General features: G+C 39.9%; 1 protein-coding gene across 1 annotated transcript in view; it reads left to right on the top strand.

Annotated features, from left to right (window-relative positions):
- LOC124805291 overlaps positions 1-27,030 on the top strand; it is a 159,573-nt gene that overhangs the window by 126,481 nt on the left and 6,062 nt on the right. Inside the window, exons 2-3 of the mRNA XM_047265802.1 lie at positions 24,782-24,892; positions 25,442-25,578. Of these exons, the coding sequence (XP_047121758.1) occupies positions 24,782-24,892; positions 25,442-25,578 (248 nt within the window). The remainder of the gene's footprint in view (positions 1-24,781; positions 24,893-25,441; positions 25,579-27,030) is intronic.

The raw sequence follows: 27,030 nt of genomic DNA, 5'->3' as shown, positions 1-27,030 counted from the left end.
ATTGATCATATGCCCTCCTTTAGTGGGTTTGTGGCTGCACAGTGCTATTTTTCTTTTCCTCCTACGGACTATCCAAGCCCGATGCAAGGCCATCCATTTCACTTACATTTATCCTTTCTGAGATTTAATCTGCCAGCGCTGCTGAGGCTCTTACACTGGTATTTACATACAAAGCTTGCATTATCATCTGTTTTACATGACATCTCCGCTTCTAGAGATATAACATTTCATCATGTCGGCTGCAGACGTAAAGCGTCTAAGATTAGATTAATATATCGATACAAAAAGCCGAAAATCGGAGGCCCTCAATTACGTTTTCCCCTCTTTGGCAACAACCGCTAAACGAGCACTTTCCACAGAAGACACAAACGTAGTGTTATCAAATTGCAGCATCTGTTACTTGAGTGGTTTTAGATTGTTAGTGAATGACACCTATAAAACGTTGTCTTCAGAGTGTCATTACAGAAGACAGAATGTACGTGACCTTGTGGCACAAGAAATCGTTCAAAACATTTTTCCCCGTGTTTCCTCACTACTAGCACAGCAACTTCCAAATCTAGTCACTTGTTAATATTAAATAAGCAAATGGCTGTTGTACCATAAATGTAAGAGACATTTTAGCAAGTCACTACTTTCTTCTTGTGTACATACCAGATTTATTTTCATGATTATTTCATATCCACTTTTTTACTGAATTTGCAATCTCCGCGCAGCTAGTCCTCAGTAATGTATATAACAGCTTTAATATTCGTTTGCTTTTACATGTTTCCTGGTGCTAGTCGGCCACTCCTGAAAGACGCAAATGACGTCACACACTCTAGCCCATTCTTGTAGTATTGGAGTAAGGCACTCCTTTTTTTCTCTCATGTTCTTTCTGACCACTCAGTTTGTAATACATTTCCATTCATCAGAATTCTTAATATTTCCTATTTCTGCTCTGGTTTTATACATCTGTGTGTCACTTCCATAGAAACCTGCGTATTAGGAACATTTTTTCTCAGTCCCGTATAATTATATCATTCCTGTCAATTTCTTTTTTGAGCTGATTTATGTGAGTCACTCCACCTCGGATTACCTACTTAACTTGCTCATACTGAGTAATGTTTCCTCTGTGAACAATCGTTAAAATTTTAATTCCCTGTGATATCCGGTTTCGTTGCTTTCGACCACAGGTTACTGCAGGCATCTGAACATTGGTTCTGTTCTGTCAACGTTCCAGCAGAATTTAAGGTCCACCATTGTCTTATTTCGTCTATCTTATTATCGTGGGTGCCTTTGTGTAGTGTATAGTGATTAATACATTTCCGGAGAGTTAACGTATTCTTTGACAATTCCTTCGTTAAATGGGGAAATAATTACTATCTTTTTGCTACCATTTCAACTAATAGAATTGTTGGAAAATTAGCATTGTAGTTACTCGTGTATGAATAAATCTGAAATAAAATCGAAGGGAAGTTCAAGTTCCCTTTTCCACATCGAAATGACCTCCATCTGCCCAAATCATACCCGCGAAGCTGCAGCAATACTCTTCGCCAAATGAGGACAGCGCGGTTTTAGGCGCCTTGTCACGGTCCGCACGGCTCGGAGGTTCGAGTCCTCCATCGGGCATGGATGTGGGTGTTGTCCTTAGCGTAAGTTAGTTTAAGTTGGTTTAAATAGTGCGTACGTTTATGGACAGATAACCTCAGCAGATTCGTCCGATAAGACCTTACAAATCCGGATCACTTAATCAACGAAACATGCCACCAGAAGCGAGAGCGACAGTTATTCGTCTTTACCTGAATAAAAAAATACGCCTCATGTGTATCTCTCGGTACTTCAGTGAAGGACTTTGATTTATTTCTTTCTGACATTTGTAACTGTTTAAGATGTAAAATTAAATTTCTATCCGAGATATTCATTGAACTAGGACGGAACAATCGTTCATAGATTGTTCACCAATGATGTGAACACAGAGATATCTAGACACGTTGGCTTCCTGTCACAGTAATTAGACTGGGAAGTGCACTTAAAGCTACAGAAGGGCAGCACCTAAGTCGCCACGCTCTTTCAGTTTTCTGTGGAATACAACTGTTTGAGAATATAGGAAGCTGAGCCATAGAAATGCCTCATTCCGCGTACAGGATGAGACAAAGACAAATGACTAGCACTCCGTTACAGTTACGTCTAGGATATGTACAAATAGAGTATTTTTACACTAAGACAGAAATCCATTCACTGTAAAATTACTCATTTCGTTCCCCATAGCAACAACTTCTGCTTGCTTGTCTCATATGTTTTTCAGTAATGTTTTCATTTGCTTTCTTAACACGATTATGTTTACTTTATACTGTTTTTGATATTACACACTGCGATACTTCATAGGAACTAGATTTTTTAAAGAATATGCATTTCAGCCCTCGATTATAGTGCATGTAATGACTTCCGAAGTTGTTTCATGGCGGAAGATCGTAACACTGTCTCTCCTTTCAATCTTTGTGCGAACGTCGAAATGGCAGATACTGAGATAACCGATCGTGGAACTGAAAAGCAGTTACAGTCGCTTAGTAGCGGAAAGGCGTCAGGACCGGATGAGATACCTATAAAATTCTATAAAGATTACGCGAAGGAGCTTGCTCTCCGTCTAGTAAAAATTTATAGTAGATCGCTTGAGCAACAAAAAGTACCTAACAACAGGAAAAAAGTGCAGGTCATCCCCGTTTTTAAGAAAGGCCGTAAGACAGATCTACGCAATTATAGCGCTATATCGTTGACGTCAATCTTTTGCAGAATTATGGAATATGTTTTACGCTCAAGAATTATGACGGTGTTAGGAAAACAAACGTCTCCTCTATAAAAATAAACATGGGTTTCGCAAACAGAGATCCTGTGAAACTCAGCTCTCCCTCTTCCTCTATTAGATCCACATCGCAGTGGACAACGGCGCTCAGGTGATGCCGTGTTCCTTGATTTCAGTAAGACATCTGACACTGTGTCGCATTCCCGTTTAATGAAAATAAATACGAGCTTACGGAGTATCGGAGCAGAGTTGCGATTGGATTTAAGACTTTCTTGTAGATAGAAGTCAACCCGTCGCTCTTAACAGAAAAAAATCGATGGTTGTAAAGGTAAAATCTTATGTACCACAGGGAAGTGTGATAGGACCTTTGTTGTTTACAATATATACAGGGTGGTCCATTGATAGCGACCGGGCCAAATATCTCACGAAATAAGGGTCAAACGAAAAAACTACAAAGAACGAACCTTGTCTAGCTTGAAGGGGGAAACCAGATGGCGCTATGGATGGAACGCTAGATGGAGCTCCCATAGGTCAAACGGATATCAAATGCGTCTTTTTAAAAATAGGAACCCTAATTTTTTATTACATATTCGTGTAGTACGTAAAGAAATTTGAATGTTTTAGTTGGACCACTTTTTTCGTTTTGTGATAGATGGCGCTGTAATAGTCACAAACATATGGCTCACAATTTTAGACGAACAGTTGGTAACAGGTAGGTTTTTTAAATTAACATACAGAACGTAGGTACATTTGAACATTGTATTTCGATTGTTCTAATGTGATACATGTACAGTCATGCTCAAACACATCCGAACGACCTGAATTGCATTTCGCCTGATTCGCATGCAACCCACATAACGCAGCTGTCTAGTAACATAACTTACTTATTATTTAACACAAAATGACATTAAAAATTTAAGTTATTCACGAGCAGCTAGTTGAGAATATGTATGAACTTCAAATGACACGACGAACCGTCTCGTTCTGCATATGGATTCAAACCCAGGTCACCCAGACTAAGCAAAAATTTCGTGACTGACGGAAACTAACAGGCATTCCTGATTCGGTATACAGAGAGTGATATACATCGATTTTAGACAGTATCAGTTAGCAAATACCAACTTTAATAAATTACATAACGCAAACATTTTTAATGGTCCCGAATTCCTACCCAGCACCTATAGTCCCTATTAACGAACTGCGGGAGATGTTAAATATTGCTTCTTAACAAGTAACTTACTTGAAATGCCATGAGGTAAACTTTTGTGTTGGACAGGGATTCGAACCCAGAACCTAATCGGATAGATATCGAAGCACAATGAACTGTGACATATCGCATTTTCTCGGCCGGAGCTAGATGTCTTAACTGAAATGACGAGACGAAAAATTAACTTTTTCCTTCCCAGGACTTCAACCCGGCACCTTCTAGAGAAAACGAACGTTAAATATGGGTTTGTTGCACCAGCGACATGTGAGCATGTTTGAACTAGAAATAATATGACGAAGAGTTCAGCGCTGACTGGGAATATAGCCCCACACATATCGTTGATGACTACACGCAAGGAGACGTCAGCTACCGAATTTTTCTCCACCAGCACCTGGGAATAACATCTTGGAGTTACAGTGATCTCGCAAATAGTTCTGTGTCTCACTGGGAGTCAAAAACGTCAAATATCGTTAGTGTTGACAACGAATGAAAATACATTAAAAATTGAAATTATTATCCACCATCAGATAGGTGTTCTCATGCTAGATCTTGATAATACATAATGAAATCTTTAGTGCTGGGCCAAGATTCGAACCCATTCACGCGCAATGTGTGAGGATGTTGCGGAATCTGCAGTTTTGAACGAACAACAAATTTAGGCCGAGCTGTATTGTCACGAAGGGAACAAATTCCGCGTTAAGGGCGGTCTGAGTTGCATTCCCAGTTCAGAACCAATTTTATCGACATACAGAAGCTCAGATAAAAGATGGAATAAGTGTCCTGTGAGCCTACATAGCGTTTGTTTCGCCACTAGAAGTAAATAACTAGTATAAGAAAGATTACTGCCGATAGAGATGCTACATGTCGCCACACCAGACTTTATTGTGGCTCAACCAAACGTCAACGTAGTAGAGAAGGAATATCATTTTTTATGTGAATTTCAGACCACAATGCCATTATATCTTCTTCACTTGGTGTAGCCAGAAAAGAATGGAATCTGTCCCTCCCTATCTAAATTCACAGCCAGAAGTTAGAATCGAACCCACAATGTAGATATATGAACCTCTCATCAGCCCAACAGACCACCAAATCCAGTTCGGAGTGGCTTATTTTTCTATCATAACGCCGTTGTGCCACACTGGCTGAGAATTCTGACACTAAGGCTACGTGTATCAATTTGCAGCATGTTCAGTAAATTCATTTACTTGGTTGACTGAATCACCAAGAACTAGCTGCCTCAGCTAGCCAGTGCATACATTCAACTTTATTTTGTAATCACCAAAATAAAATCACATAACTGCCACCAACACAGAACTGCCAACAGTGTAAGATGCAGAAATTTAAATAGGAAGTTTTCCTTTCCACTTGAGCTACACTATTGCACTGTCTGTTTGTTGAAAACGTCGTGGAGTGCAAAAGAAAAGGTATAACTGTTGCCTCTCATAAGTATTGACCTGGCCATATGAATTATCCCACAGCGCTGTGGAATGCAGAAGTTCTGGAGGATTTGTTGTGCACTTCTGGAGCTGTTACAGCTATGTGTCGGCTAGTAGTGTAATGGTAAATATCGCGCTCGGTAGATAAGATGTCGCAAGTTCGAGTACATTCACTGCTTTTTTTAAAAAAAAAACGCAATTCTGCTGTCTACTAAAGTTATCAATCAAATGGAACTTGTAACATAATTCCCTTCACTTCTCAACCGAAAATAGTAGTATGTGGAAAAAGGGCTAACTTCTGCGACATTTTGTTCATTTCAGGTTTAACAGACAGCCAGACAGTATGTGCATCTGGAAACGTTTGTATTATGTGTGGGTAGAGCACATCGTGCCAAAATACGTCGGAAAAGTATTTTCTACACTAGCTGTCGTCTGGTAGTGGCGTTTTATTCTCCTTCAAACCTTGTTTCAGAGCTTTAACTCAGAACAAGTTTTCTACATGCATGTAATCAATAAAGTGCATGTGCGTTTTCAGACTGTTATAGATAACATCAGAGAATTCGCATATATCGTTGATGATTAATTTCTCTCTCATGTTTACTATTGTTTTAACAACACTAAAGGAAACCTTACGAAAATTGTGAGGTGTATTATAAGAAATATAATATATGTCGAAAGTCTGTTTCGATAAAACTGAGTATCTGTACACAAGCGTGCCTCTATCGACACGAATTGGTAAAATACTACTCACTTAGATTTTGATTGGGTCTGTGTTTAATTGGTATGCGGTGTCAAACTCAAGAGGTATGCAAATGTGGAATTTCATAAATAAAGTTATCTATTCCTAAAAACCCAAAATTTGCTTGTCAGCAGCGGAAAGAGCAGTTACCTGTTGTGCAGCATTGTGAGTTTTTCACCATGATCCGAAAGTATTTTCTTGATATTTCCTTAGCCATGTTAGAGCTGACTGCTTGTAGCTCTTTCACAGAAGGGATAAAAACGCTACACTCAGTGCGACTGGAACTGCGAACCATAACAGACGCTGTTTCATAGCTCAGCACGTTACCACAGAGCTGGCGAAGAAGCACGTGGCTTAGTTTCCTCTTACGAGACCAATAGTGGCTAGAACTTGTAAACCGCTATTTGAAGGACAAGATTAGTTGCGATTTCCACGTGCAACGACTTTCCTGGGCTGAAAACTGTAAATTCACAATCTTTTGTTACACCTCAAGCGATAATAATTCAGATTATTCAATGGAAATGACAGGTAAAATCAAGTGAACTTTGAGACTTAATTCCGTGCCCACCATGAAGTAACTCGTCGATTACAGAGTTGCCAAACATACATTGCCTTGTTGCCAAATCTCAGTTACAATACCACCAGGAAAGAGACGAACCGATGTGATCCTGCAGCGGGCTGGGAAGTGACCATAGCTAGTGTCTCCAAGTCGCGGCTGCAATGTCTTGGAATACGTAATGCGTCTGATTGGCATTTCTGGATCTATGTTTAGGGACTGGAGCGTAGTTGCTAATAATACTCAGAATTGACTGCAAACTAAGCATCATAAATCAGTAACTCTTATAGTTGCTTTTGTATTTCTTTCGTAAGTGTACTCAAAAATAAGAAATTCATTCACAGATGTTTTCGTTCCTCACCGATAGTCGAGCACAACAAACAAACAAAAATATGTGTGTGTGTGTGACAGAGAGAGAGAGAGGGAGAGAGTGTAAAAAATTGTAAAAAAATTGATCGTGGTATGTAAAAAAAATCATTCATTAAAATGATACATTCCACATTATTACGAAATATCGTATTCATGATCTATTAAACAAGAATTAATCTAATGTAATCTAATCTAATCGTATCATATTGATGACTAGCCATGAAGAGTCATGAATTACCGAAGTTTTTTCCAATAGCAGTAAACAAATCTAAACTTGAAAATAAAAGACGACAATTTTTGTAATAAACCGGGACTTTTGTCAAGACCCTTTCGTCCCTGTTAATTAACCACGAAAGATGTCTGATATACCTCTATTCTGAAGTAACAAAGTGTGCATGCATTTAAAGATGAAGTGCATGATGTGAAGTTCTGTGATAGAGATACGAACCCAACACGGTTCTTTCCCTGTCTATGGAATACTTGTTGTGTTAATATCAAACAGCAGTAATTACTCGTAGATTACATTAAAACTAAAGTAATTGATGAAGACATTAATTGATGACAAAAACGCGCTGCCTTTCTTCATTTACTTGCGCCTATAAATAGCTATCGAGTACTGCCAAACCAAAAGGCAAGAGATCTTACTGCCTTCCGATATACGTCGCTGTCAGTTCTTCCATATGATTTGGTCGACATGACCTGTTTCAAGTTGTGTATGACAGACAATGTTTTAGAAAATCAATTGTTTTCCTTTGCAATAAACTGAAATATTTTCATTCTAAGTATCCAAGTACATAATTTTCGCAATATTAGTTCAAATTTAATATTCGCTTCTATAATGTAGGAAAGTATTTCACAGTTGCAAAACTCGCATCCGACTCATTGACCTTACACTTAGTCGCTGACCATAAATTCTAGCTCCGAGTGACACCAGATTAAGTAACCTAATGTAGCGAAGACTGTTTGCCAGTGCTCTTTCTAACCGGGAATTACGCAATTCACTCATTGGGCTCCATAAGTACACTCTAACAGTAATTTCTGTGTGTATGCAATGCATACGAATTAGAATTTAGTGATGTTCTCTCTTCCACTTCTGTATACAATATGCCTGATCTAAACGAGCCCTTTGTCATTACAGGCCCTGGGCAGTGCAACATCGTACTGACAACAGTAATGTGCTTATACTGTCAATCTGACTGTTCGTTTTACCTGATTTTGTAATCATTTAAATAAAACAACATGACCTTCCAGTGGTGGACATTTCGTCCCTCTTTTCCTTCTGTGAAATTTGTAAGGAAGCTTTTCGCCCTCCAGCCAGCGGAATGCGGCAGAGTACGGCCGGTAAACGATTCACAAACCACGATTTAGTGCCGTTAAGACGATTTCTGTAAACATTGGCGTAGGTGAAGGAATTTAGTTTCGTCTTAAATCGTCTCAATCAGCAATGTTCACAGACATCTCAAATAGGAGAAACCTCATTATCCAGGTACGAAGGTTGTAAAAAAAACCTCCCACAGTTTGTGTCAGATTGATCTTTGCGTCTGATTGCACTGCGTAAGTATTTTGTCTATGAGGTATCACAAGTAGTGTTCCTGTAGCTGTGGGAATCGTTGGTTGAAAACGAGTTTAACACATATGGGTACAGTACTGCTAAATATTGTAAATGATTATCAACCTAAGTCTGAGTTCATCCCCAAACTGAAGCGAATTTATAATATTGAAGCTAGACTGTGTATCCTTGTCTTCCTTGAGTGGGCATCGGAAGGCGTTTACACACACGTATACAATACTGTGAATACTTCTAACGCTATAGTTAACGCTGCTCTCATAAACTACTTTTGTTTTTTAATTCTTCTGGGTCTTCAGCGTGCAATATGTGTTGTAGATACAGTCTTAGAGCAAAAAATTGACCGCAGTGTCGTTCACGCAAGGTGGGCAATACAGTCGTGCTCCTCTCACAATCCTATGTCCGGCAATATGCCCGATCTGGCAACATTGTAGACTGCGGCACTTCCCAGAAGAAGTTCTTGGGAAACTACGTCTATAGTGACCAAAAGGCATCACATGATCTTCACGTACAGTGTTCCAGCAGCGGTATGAAGAAAATGATAGTAATAATGACGGTAATAATCGAATTATCCGGTAATTTCACACTTCCCAGTGGATTTTCTCGAACTAAGAAATTTGCTGAATTTGTGAAAATTTCAAAATGGCTTCACTTCGAGCCTATGATGCCTAGAAGAGTCTTTACATCCTGCTGACATAAGAATAGCATAATCTCCGCTTCAGAAGCTTGCTTATACTTAACCATCTAATAGACTCGCGTTTTTCCAGCCTGACTAATTTTGTAAGCTAAGCACATCATCTGTTACAGCACACTCCTGGGGTTGGGAAATGTGGCCACAATGGTCTTGCGAAACGAACTATCACAGGTGCAATGCGTGGGTTCAGGCATTTACTTTTAAGAGGCATAAACAGATTTACTTTACCCCTGGTAACATCAAGAGAAAGGGGTTATAATCCGGAATCCGCATTAAACATCACTTTCCTTCATTACCAACTGGGCAGAGACGGTTTACGTTGGGAAATGACATAGCGGAAGTCATGGTAAACAGAAATATAGTATCAAGTAAACTTATTTACATTAGAAAATTTTATTTTATTTGATGAACCGATAGCCATTTAAAGAAACAGGGCTCTTACTTTACTTGTACTTGATTGAATTAGAGACGTTGAAAAATTTGGTGCTGGACTGTGATTCAAATTCGTATCTCCTGTTTCGAGGATCTGAATCTCTCGGAACAGTATAGTTCAATCATTTCGTTCCTTTTCTCAGGAGTGCAATCTTCTCTAGGTCTCCTCCAAAGATAAGTATGTGGGTCCGAATCCTGATCCAGTACAAAAATATTCATAATTCTATTTCAAGCCCTATCACGTGCACACCGACCTGTTAGTGAAAATTAAGGTACATTTTTAATGTCTTTTCATGTGTTGCCAACAATCGCAATAGGTGTCGTTATTTCTGGTCAAACACGCACACATATTACTACTGGTGAATAAGCAACTGATACCTAAGCTATATTCGTGGATGCACGGTAGGTGTGCAGTTCGATTGTCGCTTAGGCACAAAAGTTTATATCCTTTATTTTAGATTCAAACACCTAGCAGCTGGTAAGAAAAACTGATACGAAACATTTGATTTTAGTTTGTTAATAATCCGATTACGTGTTGGATTCGTATCTCCGTCTCAGAACTTCACATCATGCGCTTCATCTTTAAATACATGCACACTTTGTTACTTCAGAATAGAGGTATATCAGACATCTTTCGTGGTTAGTTAACAGGGACGAAAGCGTCTTGAAAGAAGTCCCGATTTATTAAAAAAACTGTCGTCCTTTTTTTCAAGTCTAGATTTGGTTACTGGTATTAGCAAAAATTTCGGTAATTCATGACTCTTCATGGCTAGTCATCAATATGATATGATTAGTTTAGATTACATTAGGTTAATTCTTGTTTCATAGATCATGAATACGATATTTCGTAATAATGTGGAATGTGTCACATTAATCAATGATTTCTTTACACATCATGATTCAATTTCTTTACAATTTTTTACTCTCTCTCTCTCTCATTCTTTTTGATTTTTATCTCTCTCTCTCTGGAAGTACTGATTTATGATGCTTAGTTTGCAGCCAGTTCTGAGTATTATCAGCAACTACGCTCCAGTCCCTAAACATAGATACAGAAGTGCCAATCAGACGCATTAGGTATTCCAAGACATTGCAGCCGCGACTTGGAGACACCAGCTATGGTCACTTCCCAGCCCGCTGTAGGATCACATCGGTTCGTCTTCTTCCTGGTGGTATTGTAACTGAGATTTGGCAACAAGGCAATGTATGTTTGGCAACTCTGTGATCGACGAGTTACTTCATTGTATGCACGGAATTAAGTCTCCAAGTTCACTTGATTTTACCTGTCATTTCCATTGAATAATCTGAGTTATTATCGCTTGAGGTGTAACAAAAGATTGTAAATTTACGGTTTTCAGCCCAGGAAAGTCGTTGCACGTGGAAATCGCAACTAATCTTGTCTTTCAAATAGCGGTTTACAAGTTCTATCCACTATTGGTCTCGTAAGAGGAAACTAAGCCACATACTTCTTCGCCAGCTCCGTGGTAACGTGCTGAGCTATGAAACAACGTCTGTTATGGTTTGCAGTTCCAGTCGCACTGAGTGTAGCGTTTTTATCCCTTCTGTTAAAGAGCTACAAGCAGTCAGATCAAACATGGCTAAGGAAATATCAAGAAAATACTTTCGGACCATGGTGAAAAACTTACAATGCTGCACAACAGGTAACGCCTCTTTCTGCTGCTATCAAGCAAATTTTGGGTTTCTAGGAATACATAACCTTATTTATGAAATGCCACATTTGCATACCTCTTGAGTATGACACAGCATAGCAATTAAACACAGACCCAAACAAAATATAAGTGAGTACTATTTTACCAATTCGTGACGATAGAGGCACGCTTGTGTACAGATACTCAGTTTTATTGAAACAGACTTTCGACATAAGGTTATTGTGTTTAGTTTTATTACATTTCTTATAAGACAGCTCACAATTTTCGTAAGGTTTCCTATAGTGTTGTTAAAACAACAGTAAACGTGAGAGAGAAATTAATCATCAACGATATATGCGAATTCTCTGAAGAAGAATAAAACGCCACTACCAGACGACAGCTAATGTAGAAAATACTTTTCCGACGTATTTTGGCACGATGCGCTTTACCCACACATAATTCCAAAGTTTCGAGATGCACCTACTATCTGGCAGTCTGTTAAACCTGAAATGAACAAAATGTCGCAGAAGTTAGCCCTTTTTCAACATACGACTATTTTCGGTTGAGAAGTGAAGGGAATTATGTTACAAGTTCCATTTGATTGATAACTTTAGTAGACAGCAGAATTGCGTTTAAAAAGAAGAAATGTAGCAGTGAATGTACTCGAACCCGCGACATCTTATCTACCGAGGGCGATATTTACCATTACATTAATAGCCGACACATAGCTGTAACAGCTCCAGAAGTCAACAACAAATCCTCCAGAACTTCTGCATTCCACAGAGCTGTGGGATAATGCATATGGCCAGGTCAATTCTTATGAGAGGCAACAGTTATACCTTTCCTTTTCCACTGCACGACATTTTCAACAAACAGATAGCCCAATAGAGTACCTCAAGTGGAAAGGAACACTTCCTATTTTAATTTCTGCATCCTACACTGTTGGCAGTTCTGTGTTGGTGACAGTTATGTGATTTTATTTTGGTGATTACAAAATAAAGTTGAATGTATGCACTGGCTAGCCAAGGCAGCTAGTTCATGGTGATGCGGTCAACCAAGTAAATGAATTTACTGAACATGCTGCAAATTGATAAAGGTAGCCTGTGTGTCAGAATTCTCAGCCAGTGTGGCACAACGGCGTAATGATAGAAAAATGAGCCACTCTGAAGAGGATTTGGTGGTCTGTTGGGCTGATGAGAGGTTCATTTATATATGGTGTGTGTTCGATTCCAACTTCGGTTAGAGATTTTAGATAGGGAGATATTCCTTCTCTACCAAGTAGACGTTAGGTTGAGCCACAATAAAGTCTGGAGTGGGGACATGTAGAATGTCTATCGGCAGTAATCTTTCTTATACTAGTCATTTACTTCTAGTGACGAAACAAACGCTATGTAGGCTCACAGGACACTTATTCCATCTTTTATCTGAGCTTCTGTATGTCGATAAAATTGCTTCTGAACTGGGAATGCAAATCAGACCACCCTTAACGCGGAATTTGTTCCCTTCGTGACATATACAGCTCGGCTACAATTTGTTGTTTGTTCAAAACTGCAGATTCCTCAACATCTCCACACATTGCGCGTGAATGGGTTATAATCCTGTCCCGGCACTAAAGATTTCATTGTGTATTATCAAGATCTAGCATGAGAACGCCTATCTGCTGGTGGATAATAATTTCGATTTTTAATGTATTTTCATTCGTTGTCAACACTAACGATATTTGACGTTTTTGACTCCCAGTGAAACGTAGAACTATTTGCAAGATCACTGTAAGTTCAAGATGTTATTCCCAGCTGCTGGTGCAGTAAAATTCGGTAGCAGACGCATCTTTGTGTGTAGTCAACAACGAAATATGTGGGGCTCTATTCCCAGTCAGCACTGAACTCTTCGTCATATTATTTCTAGTTCAAACATGCTCACATGTCGCTGGTGCAACAAACCCATATTTGACGTTCGTTTTCTCTAGAATAAAACAGCGACAGGTGTCGGGTTGGAGCCCCGGGAAGAAAAAAATTAATGTTTCGTCTCGTCATTTCAGTTAAAACATCTAGCTCCGACCGAGAAAATGCGATATGTCACAGTTGATTGTGCTTCGATATCTATCCGATTAGGTTCTGGGTTCGAAGTCAGTTAAAAATGTTTGCGTTATGTAATTTAAAGTTGATATTTGTTAACCGATACTGTCTAAAATCGAGGTATATCACTCTCTGTATACCGAATCAGGAATGACTGTTAGTTTCCGTTAGTCACGAAATCTTTGCTTAGTCTGCATGACCTGGGTTTGAATCCATATGCAGAACGAGACGGTTCGTAGTGTTATTTGAAGTTCATACATATTCTCAACTAGCTGCTCGTGAATAACTTAAATTTTTAATGTCATTTTGTGTTAAATAATAAGTATGTTTTGTTATTTTGAAGAAGAAATCATGATTACGACGAACTTACTACGTGCATTACCTATCTGACGTAATAATGAGAGTGGTGACATTTCAGGTATGTCATTTATTGTAATAAATGTATGCTTACAAGCCTTAAGGACAGTCTTATCTGTGATAAGGTGTTGCCTGTTACTTGTAGTATCGTACTATTACTTTACATCTAGGGTTATTGCGATACAGAGCAGTGTTTTCTAGTGGTGACTTGTTGGAACCATTTTCAATAGTCAAACGACTGTACCAAGGAGCGATTAGAGGACCTGCTAGACAGTTGCGTTATGTGGGTTGCATGCTAATCAGGCGAAATGCAATTCAGGTCGTTCGGATACTTTTGTGCACTACTGTACCTTTGTGAACTTATAATTTCTGAAAACGGATACTATTACCTGTAAATACCACCTTATTGCAAAAAATGCTGAAAATGATGTCCGTCAACCTCAATGCACTTGGCAATACGTGTAACGACATTCCTCTCAACAGCGAGTAGTTCGCCTTCCGTAATGTTCCCACATGCATTGACAATGCGCTGACACATGTTGTCAGGCGTTGACTGTGGATCACGATAGCAAATATCGATCAACTTTCCCCACAAAAAGAAATCCGGGGACGTCAGATCCGGTGAACGTGCGGGCCATGGTATGGTGCTTCGACGACCAATCCACCGACCAACCCACCTGTCATGAAATATGTTATTCAATATCGCTTCAACCGCACGCGAGTACATCGCCATTCTGTCATGCAGTGAAACATCTTGTAGTAACGTCGGTAGAACATTAGGTATCAAATCAGGTACTTTGCACCATTTAGATTGCCATCGATAAAATGGGGGCCAATTATCCTTCCTCCCATAATGCGGCACCATACATTAACCCGCCAAGGTCGCTATGTTCCACTTGTCTCAGCCATCGTGGATTTTCTGTTGCCCAGTAGTGCATATTATGCCGGTTACGTTACCGCTGTTGGTGTATGGCGCTTCGTAGAACGCGTGCCAAAAAATCTGCCATCGTCCCGTAATTTCTCTTGTGCCCAGTAGTAGAAATGTACACGACGTTTATGTCGTCGCCATGCAGTTCCAGTTGCATAGAAATATGGTACGGGTCCAATCGATGTTGATGCAGCATTCTCAACACCGTCGTTTTTGACATTCCCGATTCTCGCACGGTTTGTCTGCTACTGACGTGCGGATTAGACGCGACAGCAGCTGAAACACCTGCTTGGGCATCATCATTTGTTGCAGGTCGTGGTTGACGTTTCACATGTGGCTGGATACTTCCTGTTTCCTTAAATAACGCAACTATCCGGCGAACGATCCCGACGCTTTGATGATGTCGTGCACGTTACTGAGCAGCATACATAGTACACGCCCATTGGACATTTTGGTCACAGTAGCCATACATCAACACGATATCGACCTTTTCCGCAATTGGTAAACGGTCCATTTTAACACGGGTAATGTATCTCGAAGCAAATACCGTCCGCACGTAGTTATACGTTTGTGACTAATACAGCGCCATCTATCACAAAGCGGAAAAAATGGTCCAACTAAAACATTCATATTTCCTTACGTACTACACGAATATGTAATTAAAAATGGGCTTTCCTACCTAAGAAAACGCAGTTGATATCCGTTTGACCTATGGCAGCGCCATCTAGCGGGCCAACCATAGCGCCATCTGGTTTCCCCGTTCAAGCTAGACGAGTTTCGTTCTTTATAGTTTTTTCGTTTGATGCTTATTTCGTGTGATATTTGGCCCGGTCACTATCAATGGACCACCCCGTTTAAATGATCTAGTAGAAAGCGTCGAATGCTCTTTCAGGCAGGCTGTTCGCAGATGATGCAGTTGTCTATATCGAAGTAGCAACGCCTGAAGATAGTATGAATTTGCAGAAAGACTTGCAGAGAATCGATGAATGGTGCAGGCTCTGGCAGTTGACCCTGAACGTAAATAAATTAACATATTGCGTATACAGAGGAATAGAAATCCACTACTGTACAGTTACACTTTGATGACAAACAGCTGGACACAGCGTCTACCGTAGAATATCTAGGCTTGTCTATCCAGAGCGACCATAAGTGGAATGACCATATAAAGCAGCTCCTGGAAAAAGCAGACACCAGACTCAGTTTTATCGGAAGAATGTTAAGGAAATGTAACTCGCCCACGAAAGACGTGGCTTATAAGGCGCTTGTTCGCCAAGTTCTTGAATATTGTTCATCTATCTGGGATCCCTATCATGTAGGACTGATAGAGGAGATAGAGCAGATCCAACGAAGAACGGTGCGTTTCGTCACGGAATCGTTTAGCAAGAGAACGTTACGCGGATGCTAAACAAACTCCACTGGCAGACTTTACAATAAAGACGTTGTGCATCACGGAGAGTCACTATTGACATTTTGGGACAGCACTTGTCAGGAGGAGTCGGATAACATATTACTTCCCCCCACAAGCACATCGCGTATTGACCATGATAATTCGAGACATTAGAGCCAATACAGAAGCTTACAGACAATCATTCTTCCCACGCAGTATTCGCTATTGGAACAGGGTTGCAGGGATCAGATACTGGTAGCAAAAGTACCCTCCACCACACACGATTATGTGGCTTGCGGCGTATGATGTAGATGTAGATGAACCGTACCAGAGGGTTTTTCGGCCTAAGTCTGGATAAAGGGAGGCTTAGTAAGTTTTAATACACATAAGAACGTTTGTGAATAAAATATTGAATTCTGGAACTGCATTCATTCGAAACACACATTCGTTTACGCAACATGTAACTGAGCCCTTTAACATAGAACCGAAGACAGTTTCATGTTCCAATGTAATAGAACAGGTAGTCATTCGCTGTGCGTTACTGGCACAAGGCTTTGGAAATGTCTCCTCTAAGCGTTATTCTGTTCACTACATATTCGTAGTCTTACTAAAATAATGCCAGGGTCCAGAATGAGATTTTCACTCTGCAGAGGAGTTTGCGTTGATATGAAACTTCCTGGCAGTTCAAAACTGTGTCCCGGAACGAGACTCGAACTCGGGACCTTTGCTTTTCGCGGGCAAGTGCTCTACCAACTGAGCTACCCAAGCACGACTCACGAATAACCACGGAAGATACTTTATAAATAAAAGCGAAATGCGTCTGGTGTAATCCTTTTTCATTAAATTGCAGTCAGTCCAAGACGGATAACCAACAGGGAGCTATCAGTGTGAAGGAACGGCCGAATAGAAAGCTATAACCAAAGCTTGTTCCGTTACCTCTGACTGTGAAATACATGTAACAGCGCTGTTGTTGCTAAGATTGTAGGGTGGCAAGAAAGAGATATGGTAGTCAGGGCCAAAACAAGAAAATAATTGTGTAGTAAATATGGGCTCTAAAATTCATATCTCAAGAGCTGAGAGCACGTGTTTATCTTCGATACTCTGAGGCACATTTCTTCTACTGCAAGCTCATTGGTTTTCTTATTTAGAGGACGTAGTATGGGCCAAAACAAGGAAGTCCTTTAAAAATGGGCTTCAAAATGCATGTCTTAAGAGCACTTTTTCAACAGAAGATATGTATTTCATTGTGTCGAAAATGAACAACCGATCATAGCCCTTACGGTATGTACTTTAGAGTCCTTCTTCCCCCGACATTATTTTCTTGTTTTGGTTCATACTACCACCTCTGAAATTTTCGTTTCCGCCAGTGTTAGCACCAGCATTGCCTTTACATGTTTGCAGACTAGGAGCCCTAACCTCAGATTGATACATTTATCTTCCTCCATCATCCCTAAAAGTTTGTAACATCATCCCGGTGTCATCATGTATAAACAAAGGAAACAGACGTATCCGCTTTAAACTTCATTCAACTTCGCTATGGTAACTACCTCTACGACTGTATAACAAACTTTCTCCTCAAATAATGATTCACTCATAGAGCATGCTTTCAAACCGATCGAATTTAACTGTCAGAATATGGCCAACGCAGACAATGTGCTGTGTCTCAGAAAAGCATCATGGGATATAGTTGACAACTATGTTCGAAAAGTAATCAGTAAAATCCTTTCAGGATACAAATGACAGCTATGGTACAGGAGTACCGCGACATGAGGTACTAGTGGTCGGAAGAGAATATTTATTTTTTTATAGATATGAACAACTTACTTCTTATAGAATCACCTTAACATCATGGGAACTGCTGAAAGTGACGACTTCAACTCTCAGTGCATACATTATAATAACGCATAAAATATTTCCGCACTCTCTGTAATATTCCTGTTACACACAATGTAATGAGGGGTGCTGTCAGAACTCAGTTAACCTGTTCCTCTCTTGTTTCTACTGGTATTGATACGCCAAAGACTTTAGGCAATCTCATATGAACAAACCCGTTGTGGACACATCACAATCGATTATGCATTGGTTTTCAACGCTTCATCAGCAGCGATTATGCAGAGACAAGGCCAGTTCACTAACGCCTACTTCACATTCATTGTTTCGTCAAGTTCTTACGCAACTTTCACTTCTGATCGTCTTTCCTTGTACCAAAAAATGAGTTTCTGATCGCAGACAGTCTGTACTGCATTGACCTAATTGTTTGTAGTAGTCCCTAGAACTGAGCCAGAGTAAGAAAATCAAAATAATTAATTACAGTGACGAGTAATAAACAGGAATAATGCGTAAGACAACAGCGTGAACATTCGAAATTTTTCACGAATCTGTTTACATTAACTCAGTCCTTGCCCAGAGTCTAATTCTTACTTGATAATGTATGGATGTGAGTTAATTGCAACATTTTCAGCTCTGGAAAACCAAATGCTTTATCATAAATCGACTGTCAATTTCTGCGCAAATTTCACTGAAGAATTCTTCTCAGCACATGAGCAAAATTTTACCTTGTTAAGGTTACTCGGTTGATATCCCGAGAATAATTCATAAATAGTAACAGACCTAAAATTTATAAAGAAATAGTATAAAATCCTAATTGTTCCACGTAACGACGAGTGTGTCAAGACATTAAGGAAAATTTTATTTATTGCTTTCAAAGTTAGCACTTCAACTAGATGTGTTTAGTTTTCATTCTCTGTGTCTTAGATGAACGATGATTGAAATACTGTGTAAGCCTGAATAGAACTTTTAATGAAAATGGACATAATTTGGCTTTTAGATTTCAGAATGCTAATATAACAAAAGAGCAATTTCTAATAACACTTTAACAGTAAACACTGAGTACTTCAGAAACTAATTTTTAGCCATTTTAATTAGTGTATTATTTATTTTCAAATCATAATGGATATACGAAGGAGCAGAGCAATGATCAACGTTGGCTTTGAGCTACATAGCCTGCAAGAAAATCTTGGAAGACTTGAAAGAAAATCAATTGTTTAAGAACCTTGTGTATCCGACCATAACTTCTGTCTCGGTCTCTGTCCGTTACACCTGGTCAAATTAAACAATTTTGAAAGCCTTAACGAACGATGAAGAATGTTTCAAGTAACTTTCCGACAATATTCCTCCTATACCAAGGACAAGATCGAAATAGGGCATGTTTGTTGATATTACATTGTAAGAACAGTACTCGAATTCACATTTGAATCAAAAGTGATGAAGCAGAATGGAGGCTCGGGAATTACTCAGTGACGTTCTTACTAAGTACTTGGGCAATAGAAGGAACCCACACTGTAATTCAGTGGTAGTCAATATAGTGCAAAAATTCGAGAAGGTAATATGTTTGAGCGCCTTGAACAGTCTGATTCATTTTTTCTCCAAATGTTTTGGTGATATGATTTGAGGACATTCATCAGGACATCTGAGTGATGATAAGAAGTTATCAGGTCCCCTGGAATTCTATTTTGGTGGTAAACTACTATTGGTCGCTTCATCAAAACATATAATTGGCAATTGGCCGGAAAGAAAGATGTACTAGATGATATTCAGGCTGTCGCAGTCGTCGTTTACATCCTTGATGGTTACTGTATTATTAGTATAAAACTGTTGTGTATGGGAGGTGTCACGGTCAAACATTTTGTCTTACTGGAAACTTCATCTGAGGCTATAAAGACGAAATCCGTTGATTTGCTATCTTAAAAAAAGGTCAGAAAACCGAAATGTTCACTCTAACTACGTGACAGTCGAGTCGTAGCCTGATACGACCGCTGTCAAAGATCTCAGAGAAGCATAAGGTCTCAAAGCAGCACAGACTTGTTTTATGGAACTTGTACTGTAGAAAAGTTAGATTTGCGTCGTTTAACACTAAAGCCAACAACACGTCAAATTTCAATTTTTCTGTACTGTTTAAGCTCGGCTGATTGAGTTTCTTAAAGCCTGAAAATCATCTAGCATCGTGTTTGTAGTCCCTGAGGATGCTATCCAGAATTAGCAGACGGAACGTTAGTCACTGAAATATGCCCTACACAATGTCCTAACTGTATTCAAATAGATATCGCCAAGGATCTACTTTAGAATAAAAAGTAGGTGGGAAAGAAAATATAAGCAAATGGACTCATAATTCCTGTGCAATAAAGAGATTTTTTAATCTTGAATAAAAAATTCGTTTATTATGAAAGCTACATTGCTCACCACTCAAACTCTATATGTTTTACTAATTTTCAATTACACAAGAAAATCTGATTACATGTATTTTCTCGTTGTAATGTGAAATTAATTAACGTGCCGTGTGACTCACATTCGTATTCGACTTTCACATGTGCGAATCTAAGAAAGCTGCCAGAGGTGTCACATGTCGTGTGCTCAGCACATTAGCAGCTGGTTCTGCGTATTGAGAAGTAATTAAGTATCACTTTGTATGCTGCCTTCACAGTGTAAATAGGTGCCTCTGATACTAGACCACTCACGGAGAACCTTGAACAGAAGGTTCCTGACAGATTAAAACTGTGAGCCGGACGGAGACTCGAACTCGGGACCTCTTCCTTTCGCGGACATGTGCTTTACCATGCAAGCTACCCAAGCACGCCTGACTAGCCGTCCTCACACCTTTACTTCCGCCAGTACCTCGTCTCCTACCTTCCAAACTTCACAGAAACTGGGTTCTCGGTCCGGCAAACTATTTCAATCTGCCAGGGATGTTTCATATCAGCGCACATTACGCTACAGAGTGAAAATTTCATTCTAGTAAACTTTAACAGAGTCGTATTGAAGGGAGATGTAGTCCCTGGTTGTCACATAACGACATCCCACACCGAACAACCTATGTAACCAAACATATATTCCTTTGATTTTTGAAATAATAGCATTTACTCTGCCCTCCGTGGAAACTGGAAATTAATTACTAGTTAGATACAGAGAAGGTTACCTGTTACCTAGAACAGTAAACACCAATAATTTGTTTATACTTACCATGCGGTAGTTATGGTTGGCAAGAACAGTACGCAGCTTGTAGACCCCACACCCGAGTATTAAAAGAATCGAATGCCTGTACATAAATTGTCGTATCTCCTGAACAATAACTCGCATAATGATACAAAATGTCAGATACATTCCGTGATATACGTGAAAATCATCCGCAAAATGTGTTGCCAGTAAAAGTAGTGGTAAAGAAGCAAAAAAATAAAACGTCATGCCTGAGGCTGCAAATTCACAACATGGGCGGCGAAAATGTAGAAAACGCAAAACTTTTTTGCTTTCATCATTTTGTAGGAAGTGTCAGCGAGAAAAAGTTTCGTGAAGGTTTGAACTACACATGAAGTATGTTAGAAGTAGCCAAGAGTTCTAATAATACAAATATTGGATGAATGTGGTCTGGATATTTTACGCACCGTGTGTGTTACCTCGACTCAAGACCTATTCCCATTTTATAGCTTTAATACATGACTCATTGTGTTAACCATTTAATGCAACATTATACCCCTTATACGGAGATTATAACAGCATTTTAAAACTTTTAACTCGGTCAATAAATTTTTGTTGCCCCAGGAAGCCGTTAGATAGGCAGCCCGCAAGTGATGTTTGCCGCCGGTTAATCATTTAGTAATACAGATACTGCAGGTTCGAATCCTGCCTCTGGCATGGATGTGTGTGATGTCCTTAGGTTAGTTAGGTTTAAGTAGTTCTAAGTTCTAGGGCACTGATGACCACAGAAGTTAAGTCCCATAGTACTCAGAGCCATTTGAACAATTTTGAACAGATACTGCAATAATTACGAACGATAACCAACCAACACGTGAGTCAAAATATGTAACCTGAATTAAGTGTAAAACTTACTGGTCTCTGACTCATGTTCGATAGAGTGGGAGGCTTTTTATTCCAGGATTTTAGCTTTTCAGATTTAAGTTTATTCTTGTTAATGTTCGAAAATGTAAAATAAAAAATCAACAGAGAAAACACTTGGCTAGGGTGAAAATAGAAGTCAGGAATCGACAAGAATTAACTAATAAAGGTGTCCAGTTCTTTTCCTGAGGCTCCAATCAGCGGCCAGAGTTCAAGTCCCTCTGAACGGAAATCGCAAATGAAAAACGTCAGACATGGACACAAGTAAGGAGTCTTGCAACATTCATCCATTTTCTTTTGTTACTGCACAGCATATTAGCAACGTTGTCGCCAGAGGACAGTGATGGACAAGATGTCATTCAGCAACGTCCCAGGTAAATTCGGTGGACTACAGGTCAAGCGAATAAGCGTAATACGAAGGTGGCAGACGCTGTTCTTGGAAGTAGGTTTGCACAGTCTTCATAAAGTGGACTGGTCATTGTCTGGACGTGTGGAATCGCTGTGTGTGGACACAATCTCATGAAGTAGAACCTTTGCTGATCAGTCCGCATTCTTAGCTGAGTAGTTACGTTATTGCCTGCCCTGCAGCGGTATGGTTGGAGATTTTCTGCGCTCGTGGACTGAGTGTTGTGTTGTCCTCATCAGCATCTCATCATCACCGACATGGAAGTAGCTCAATGTGGCGTCACTGAAATAAGACTTGAAACTCGGCGATCGACCTTCCCCAAATGGGTCCTCACCCTCAACAAAGCCACACGATCATTTCATTTTTTTTTTGCCGTTGTAATAAAGGTAGAAAAAGTAATCCAACTGTAATCATTTCATTTCTGCTGATCAGACTGCCTTCAGTACAAGGCAATCGAGACATGTTCACTGACACGGAAAGTGGCTAGAATGATATACTCTGGTATGAAATGATATAAACAAAGAGTGTTCAGAAAACATTGCTCTCTAGTACAGTGAACATATCGTAGCTAATGAAAATCGTGTCTAGCCAATACTCAAACCTTGGATGTCTGTTTATTGTCAGAATTTCTGAGCGATTGCCTGTGTGTATTGCGTATTGTGTATTGAACCGGGGACCTAGAAATGAAGGAGAGGCTTCGTCCCGCCATGGCCCTCAGTGGTTCACAACCCCACAGCACGACACAGCAGTCCACCCTCCCCACAGCCGCCCCACACCAAACCCAGGGTTATATGATAGCCGGTGCTTTAATTTCATCTCATTACACCTTGACAGCTTTTAGCTTTAGTGACTGCATTTATTTCAGTTCAATGAAATTAATTCAGTTTATTTGTATCCCTAATCCAGCCACAGTTCTCTACCATAACCTCTTCTCCAGAGGTGCTAACATTACACACCCACTGGGTTCAGGTTACGAAGGTTCAGTGATAATTAAGATCTTATTCGAAGCCGGAGGCTTGCTCAAATGGCCTAAGTTTAAGTCTACTGCTCGTGAAACGCGAGGTATATAGGTTTAGAGTTGGTCTCCAACAGGTTTTCATTAGCCGCGACATATGCCTTCAAGGACACCGTGAAGTGTGACTAATTCTGTAACACAAAAGATCGCCTCTCTCCACGCTATTGAGGCCATTTACCGGCCTGTGGCGTTTTTAGTTTGTGGAGAGTGGACGACTATGGAATGAGTTGCGTGCCATCCGTCCATCCCCCCAGAAGACACCGTTGAAGTGTCGACACAGACAGGTCCACAACCAGTGCAAAGTTCCGTTGTCGATTCGTCTTACATACGACGAGTACAGATGTTTAATGCAATAGGAACAAGAACGAGATGTTCCAATAACCCGCTCAGATAACCCTCATGTGTCCAGTGGATCCACAGACTCAATACGCCACCTGAAATCTCACGTGCTGAGGATGTAGTGAATGACATTTACTAGCATGCTGGCTCTTGTTGTGTCTTCTCAGTTTCACTTTCTAGCTCGTTACTGATTTAGCAGTGCGTTCCCTTGTCGCATATAAGACGGCACTACTCTGATTCCGTCTCGATCTTCTTCCTCTAGCCTTAATTACTTGTTGCGGGTCCACTGTCATCCACGTCCTCCAGTATGGATATTGTCGAAACGTTGTTTCTGGGTATTCCAATTATCGTCAACTCTAGTGTATGGTTTAGATGGAGCGACGAAGAACTTCTTTTGTTAAGTGACTTTCGTTAGCTACGATATGTTTGTCACGTAATAAATAATCGCTAATGACGACGTATACAGGGAGATTTCAGGTGCCCCTATTAACGTGTCTTATGTAAAGTGCAACGCCCTCAAATACCACGTGCTAGTTTTCATATTCTTTCGCTCGCTACGTGCAAACTAGGGTCCTGTATAAAAAAAGACAGGACTTTTTTGTACGAAAATTTTGCACTGCGATTTTATCTGCTAGAAGCTGTAGTTTTCGAACTATTCAAGAAATACGTACACAAGTGATGTGCAAAAGCATTTTTCTTGTTTAACTCGAAAGCGCTGGCCTCCAGCGGGTGCGTATCCCAGTACAATATTTATGTTCATTAAATTTTGTAAAAGCGACCTGTTCAACTTTTTCATGGGACTAAAAGCTTGCATGTATCGAGCGAGAGAATATGAAAACGTAGCACATGGTTTCTGAAGGCCTTGTGGGTTGGTTATACCCATAGGTAGGGGCATTTCAGTCACCCTGTATATCTTATATTCCACTAATTTCGATAAACAGTGAGCGTTGTCTTTGCCGACAGATGTTTCCGCTGCTACTCCTGGTGCTGCCCTTGCTGGCGGAGGGTGCTTCCTCTGACAGTGTGGGCTGTGTACTGCAAGATGCCTCCACGGAGTTATTCTACATCACTACCGTAAGTTAGTAGCAGTACAGGAAAGGTATTATACAAGCCCACAATACTTTTATGATTAAACAATATTACAAGCAATTTTTCAATGTATTTATGACAGAAGGAAATTAGATTCATAGTTTATGTAAGACAGTAAAAAAGTAATTGGAAGAAATTGTCACACAAAACGCATTCTTTGCAATCTTTTCCGTAACAGGAGTCAGTAAAACCTGAAGTCAGGAACTGCCTGAGTTGACAGCAATGTCTAAAGGAAAATAACATTTTTAATACACGTGACACATTAGACTGCCCCAGTGTAACGTATACATCAATTTTCTACGTTGTATTGGCTATATATCTATTTCAATTGTACGTGTGTTGTTAAATCCTTTCCTGCGTTCGTCCGTTGAGCTCGTATTCGGTTCTCGTGAACCTGTTAGAGAATTTAGTCTTTAACATAAAACCTATACAGTTTCAGTTGATCAGTGTATTAACGCTCCAACTTATAAGCTGGAATAGTTCATATCACATGCTGTGATTACTGTACTTACAAGCTGTGCCGTGGATCCACAGGAGGAGAAGCCCTGGTACCAGCAATACCAGTACAAGGTACCCGGCCTGTTTGACCTGGGCTGTGTTACTTACGTCCAGTCGCCTGGGGAGACCATGATCGAGATGAACCTTACCGGGAACTTCAGCAAGGTGCCTTTGTAAGTCACTGGAATAACCTGCTTTATGTGAGGCTCGGCATGTTGTAACAATGGCTAGATACTAGTGGACAGCGATAAATACGTGATAATTTATTTATCTTCTTAAGAAGGCTACATTCCTCACTGAGTTAACATAATGCATTCCCCTGACAGCAACGGAAACAGAATTCTGTACCAATGTAAATAAAGTAAGTAAGAGAAGAGATATTCAACCACATGTTGATAGTGATCTCCTAGTGCTTCATCGCAATAAAATCTATTCCAATACAAAAAGGATTTTGTAGACACTTCCGAAATACACATATACCCAGAAGGATTGGCCAAATATTATTGTTTCTTGATAAATGCGATAATATCAAAACAGTTCATACAATTTCTAGAATCTTTGGGTTAGTACACTTTTGTGTATTGTTGTTGTTGTTGTTGTTGTTGTTGTGGTCTTCAGTCCTGAGACTGGTTTGATGCAGCTCTACATGCTACCCTACCCTGTGCAGGTTTCTTCATCTCCCAGTACCTACTGCAACCTACATCCTTCTGATTCTGCTTAATGTATTCATCTCTTGGTCTCCCTCTAAGATTTTTACCCGCCACGCTGCCCTCCAAAGCTAAATTTGTGATCCCTTGATGCCTCAGAACATGTCCTACCAACCGGTCCCTTCCCTCGTCAAGTTGTGCCACAAACTCATCTTCTCCCCAATTCTATTCAATACCTCCTCATTAGTTATGTGACCTACCCATTTAATCTTCAGCATTCTTCTGTAGCACCACATTTCGAAAGCCTCTATTCTCTTCCTGTCCAAACTATTTATTGTCCATGTTTCCATACATGGCTACACTCCATACAAATACTTTCAGAAACGACTTCCTGACACTTAAATCTGTACTCGATGTTAACAAATTTCTCTTCTTCAGAAACGCTTTCCTTGCCATTGCCAGTCTAAATTTATATCTTCTCTACTTCGACCATCATCAGTTATTTTGCTCCCCAAATAGCAAAACTCCTTTACTACTTTAAGCGTCTCATTTCCTAATCTAATTCCCTCAACATCACCCGACTTAATTCGACTACATTCCATTATCCTCGTTTTGCTTTTGTTGATGTTCATCTTATATCCTCCTTTCAAGACACTGTCCATTCCATTCAACTGCTCTTCCAAGTCCTTTGCTGTCTCTGACAGAATTACAATGTCATCGGTGAACCTCAAAGTTTTTATTTCTTATCCATGGATTTTAATACCTACTCCGAATTTTTCTTTTGTTTCCTTTACTGCTTGCTCAATATACAGATTGAATAACGTTGGGGAGAGGCTACAACCCTGTCTCACTCCCTTCCCAACCGCTGTTTCCCTTTCATGCCCCTCGACTCTTGTAACCGACATCTGGTTTCTGTACAAATTGTAAATAGCCTTTCGCTCCCTGTATTTTACCCCTGCCACCTTTGGAATTTGGAAG

The sequence above is a fragment of the Schistocerca piceifrons genome, chromosome 7 (assembly GCF_021461385.2).
Source record: "Schistocerca piceifrons isolate TAMUIC-IGC-003096 chromosome 7, iqSchPice1.1, whole genome shotgun sequence".
NCBI lineage: Eukaryota > Metazoa > Arthropoda > Insecta > Orthoptera > Acrididae > Schistocerca > Schistocerca piceifrons.
Note: the sequence above shows the minus strand (reverse complement) of the source record. Positions and strands in the feature narration are given on the sequence as shown.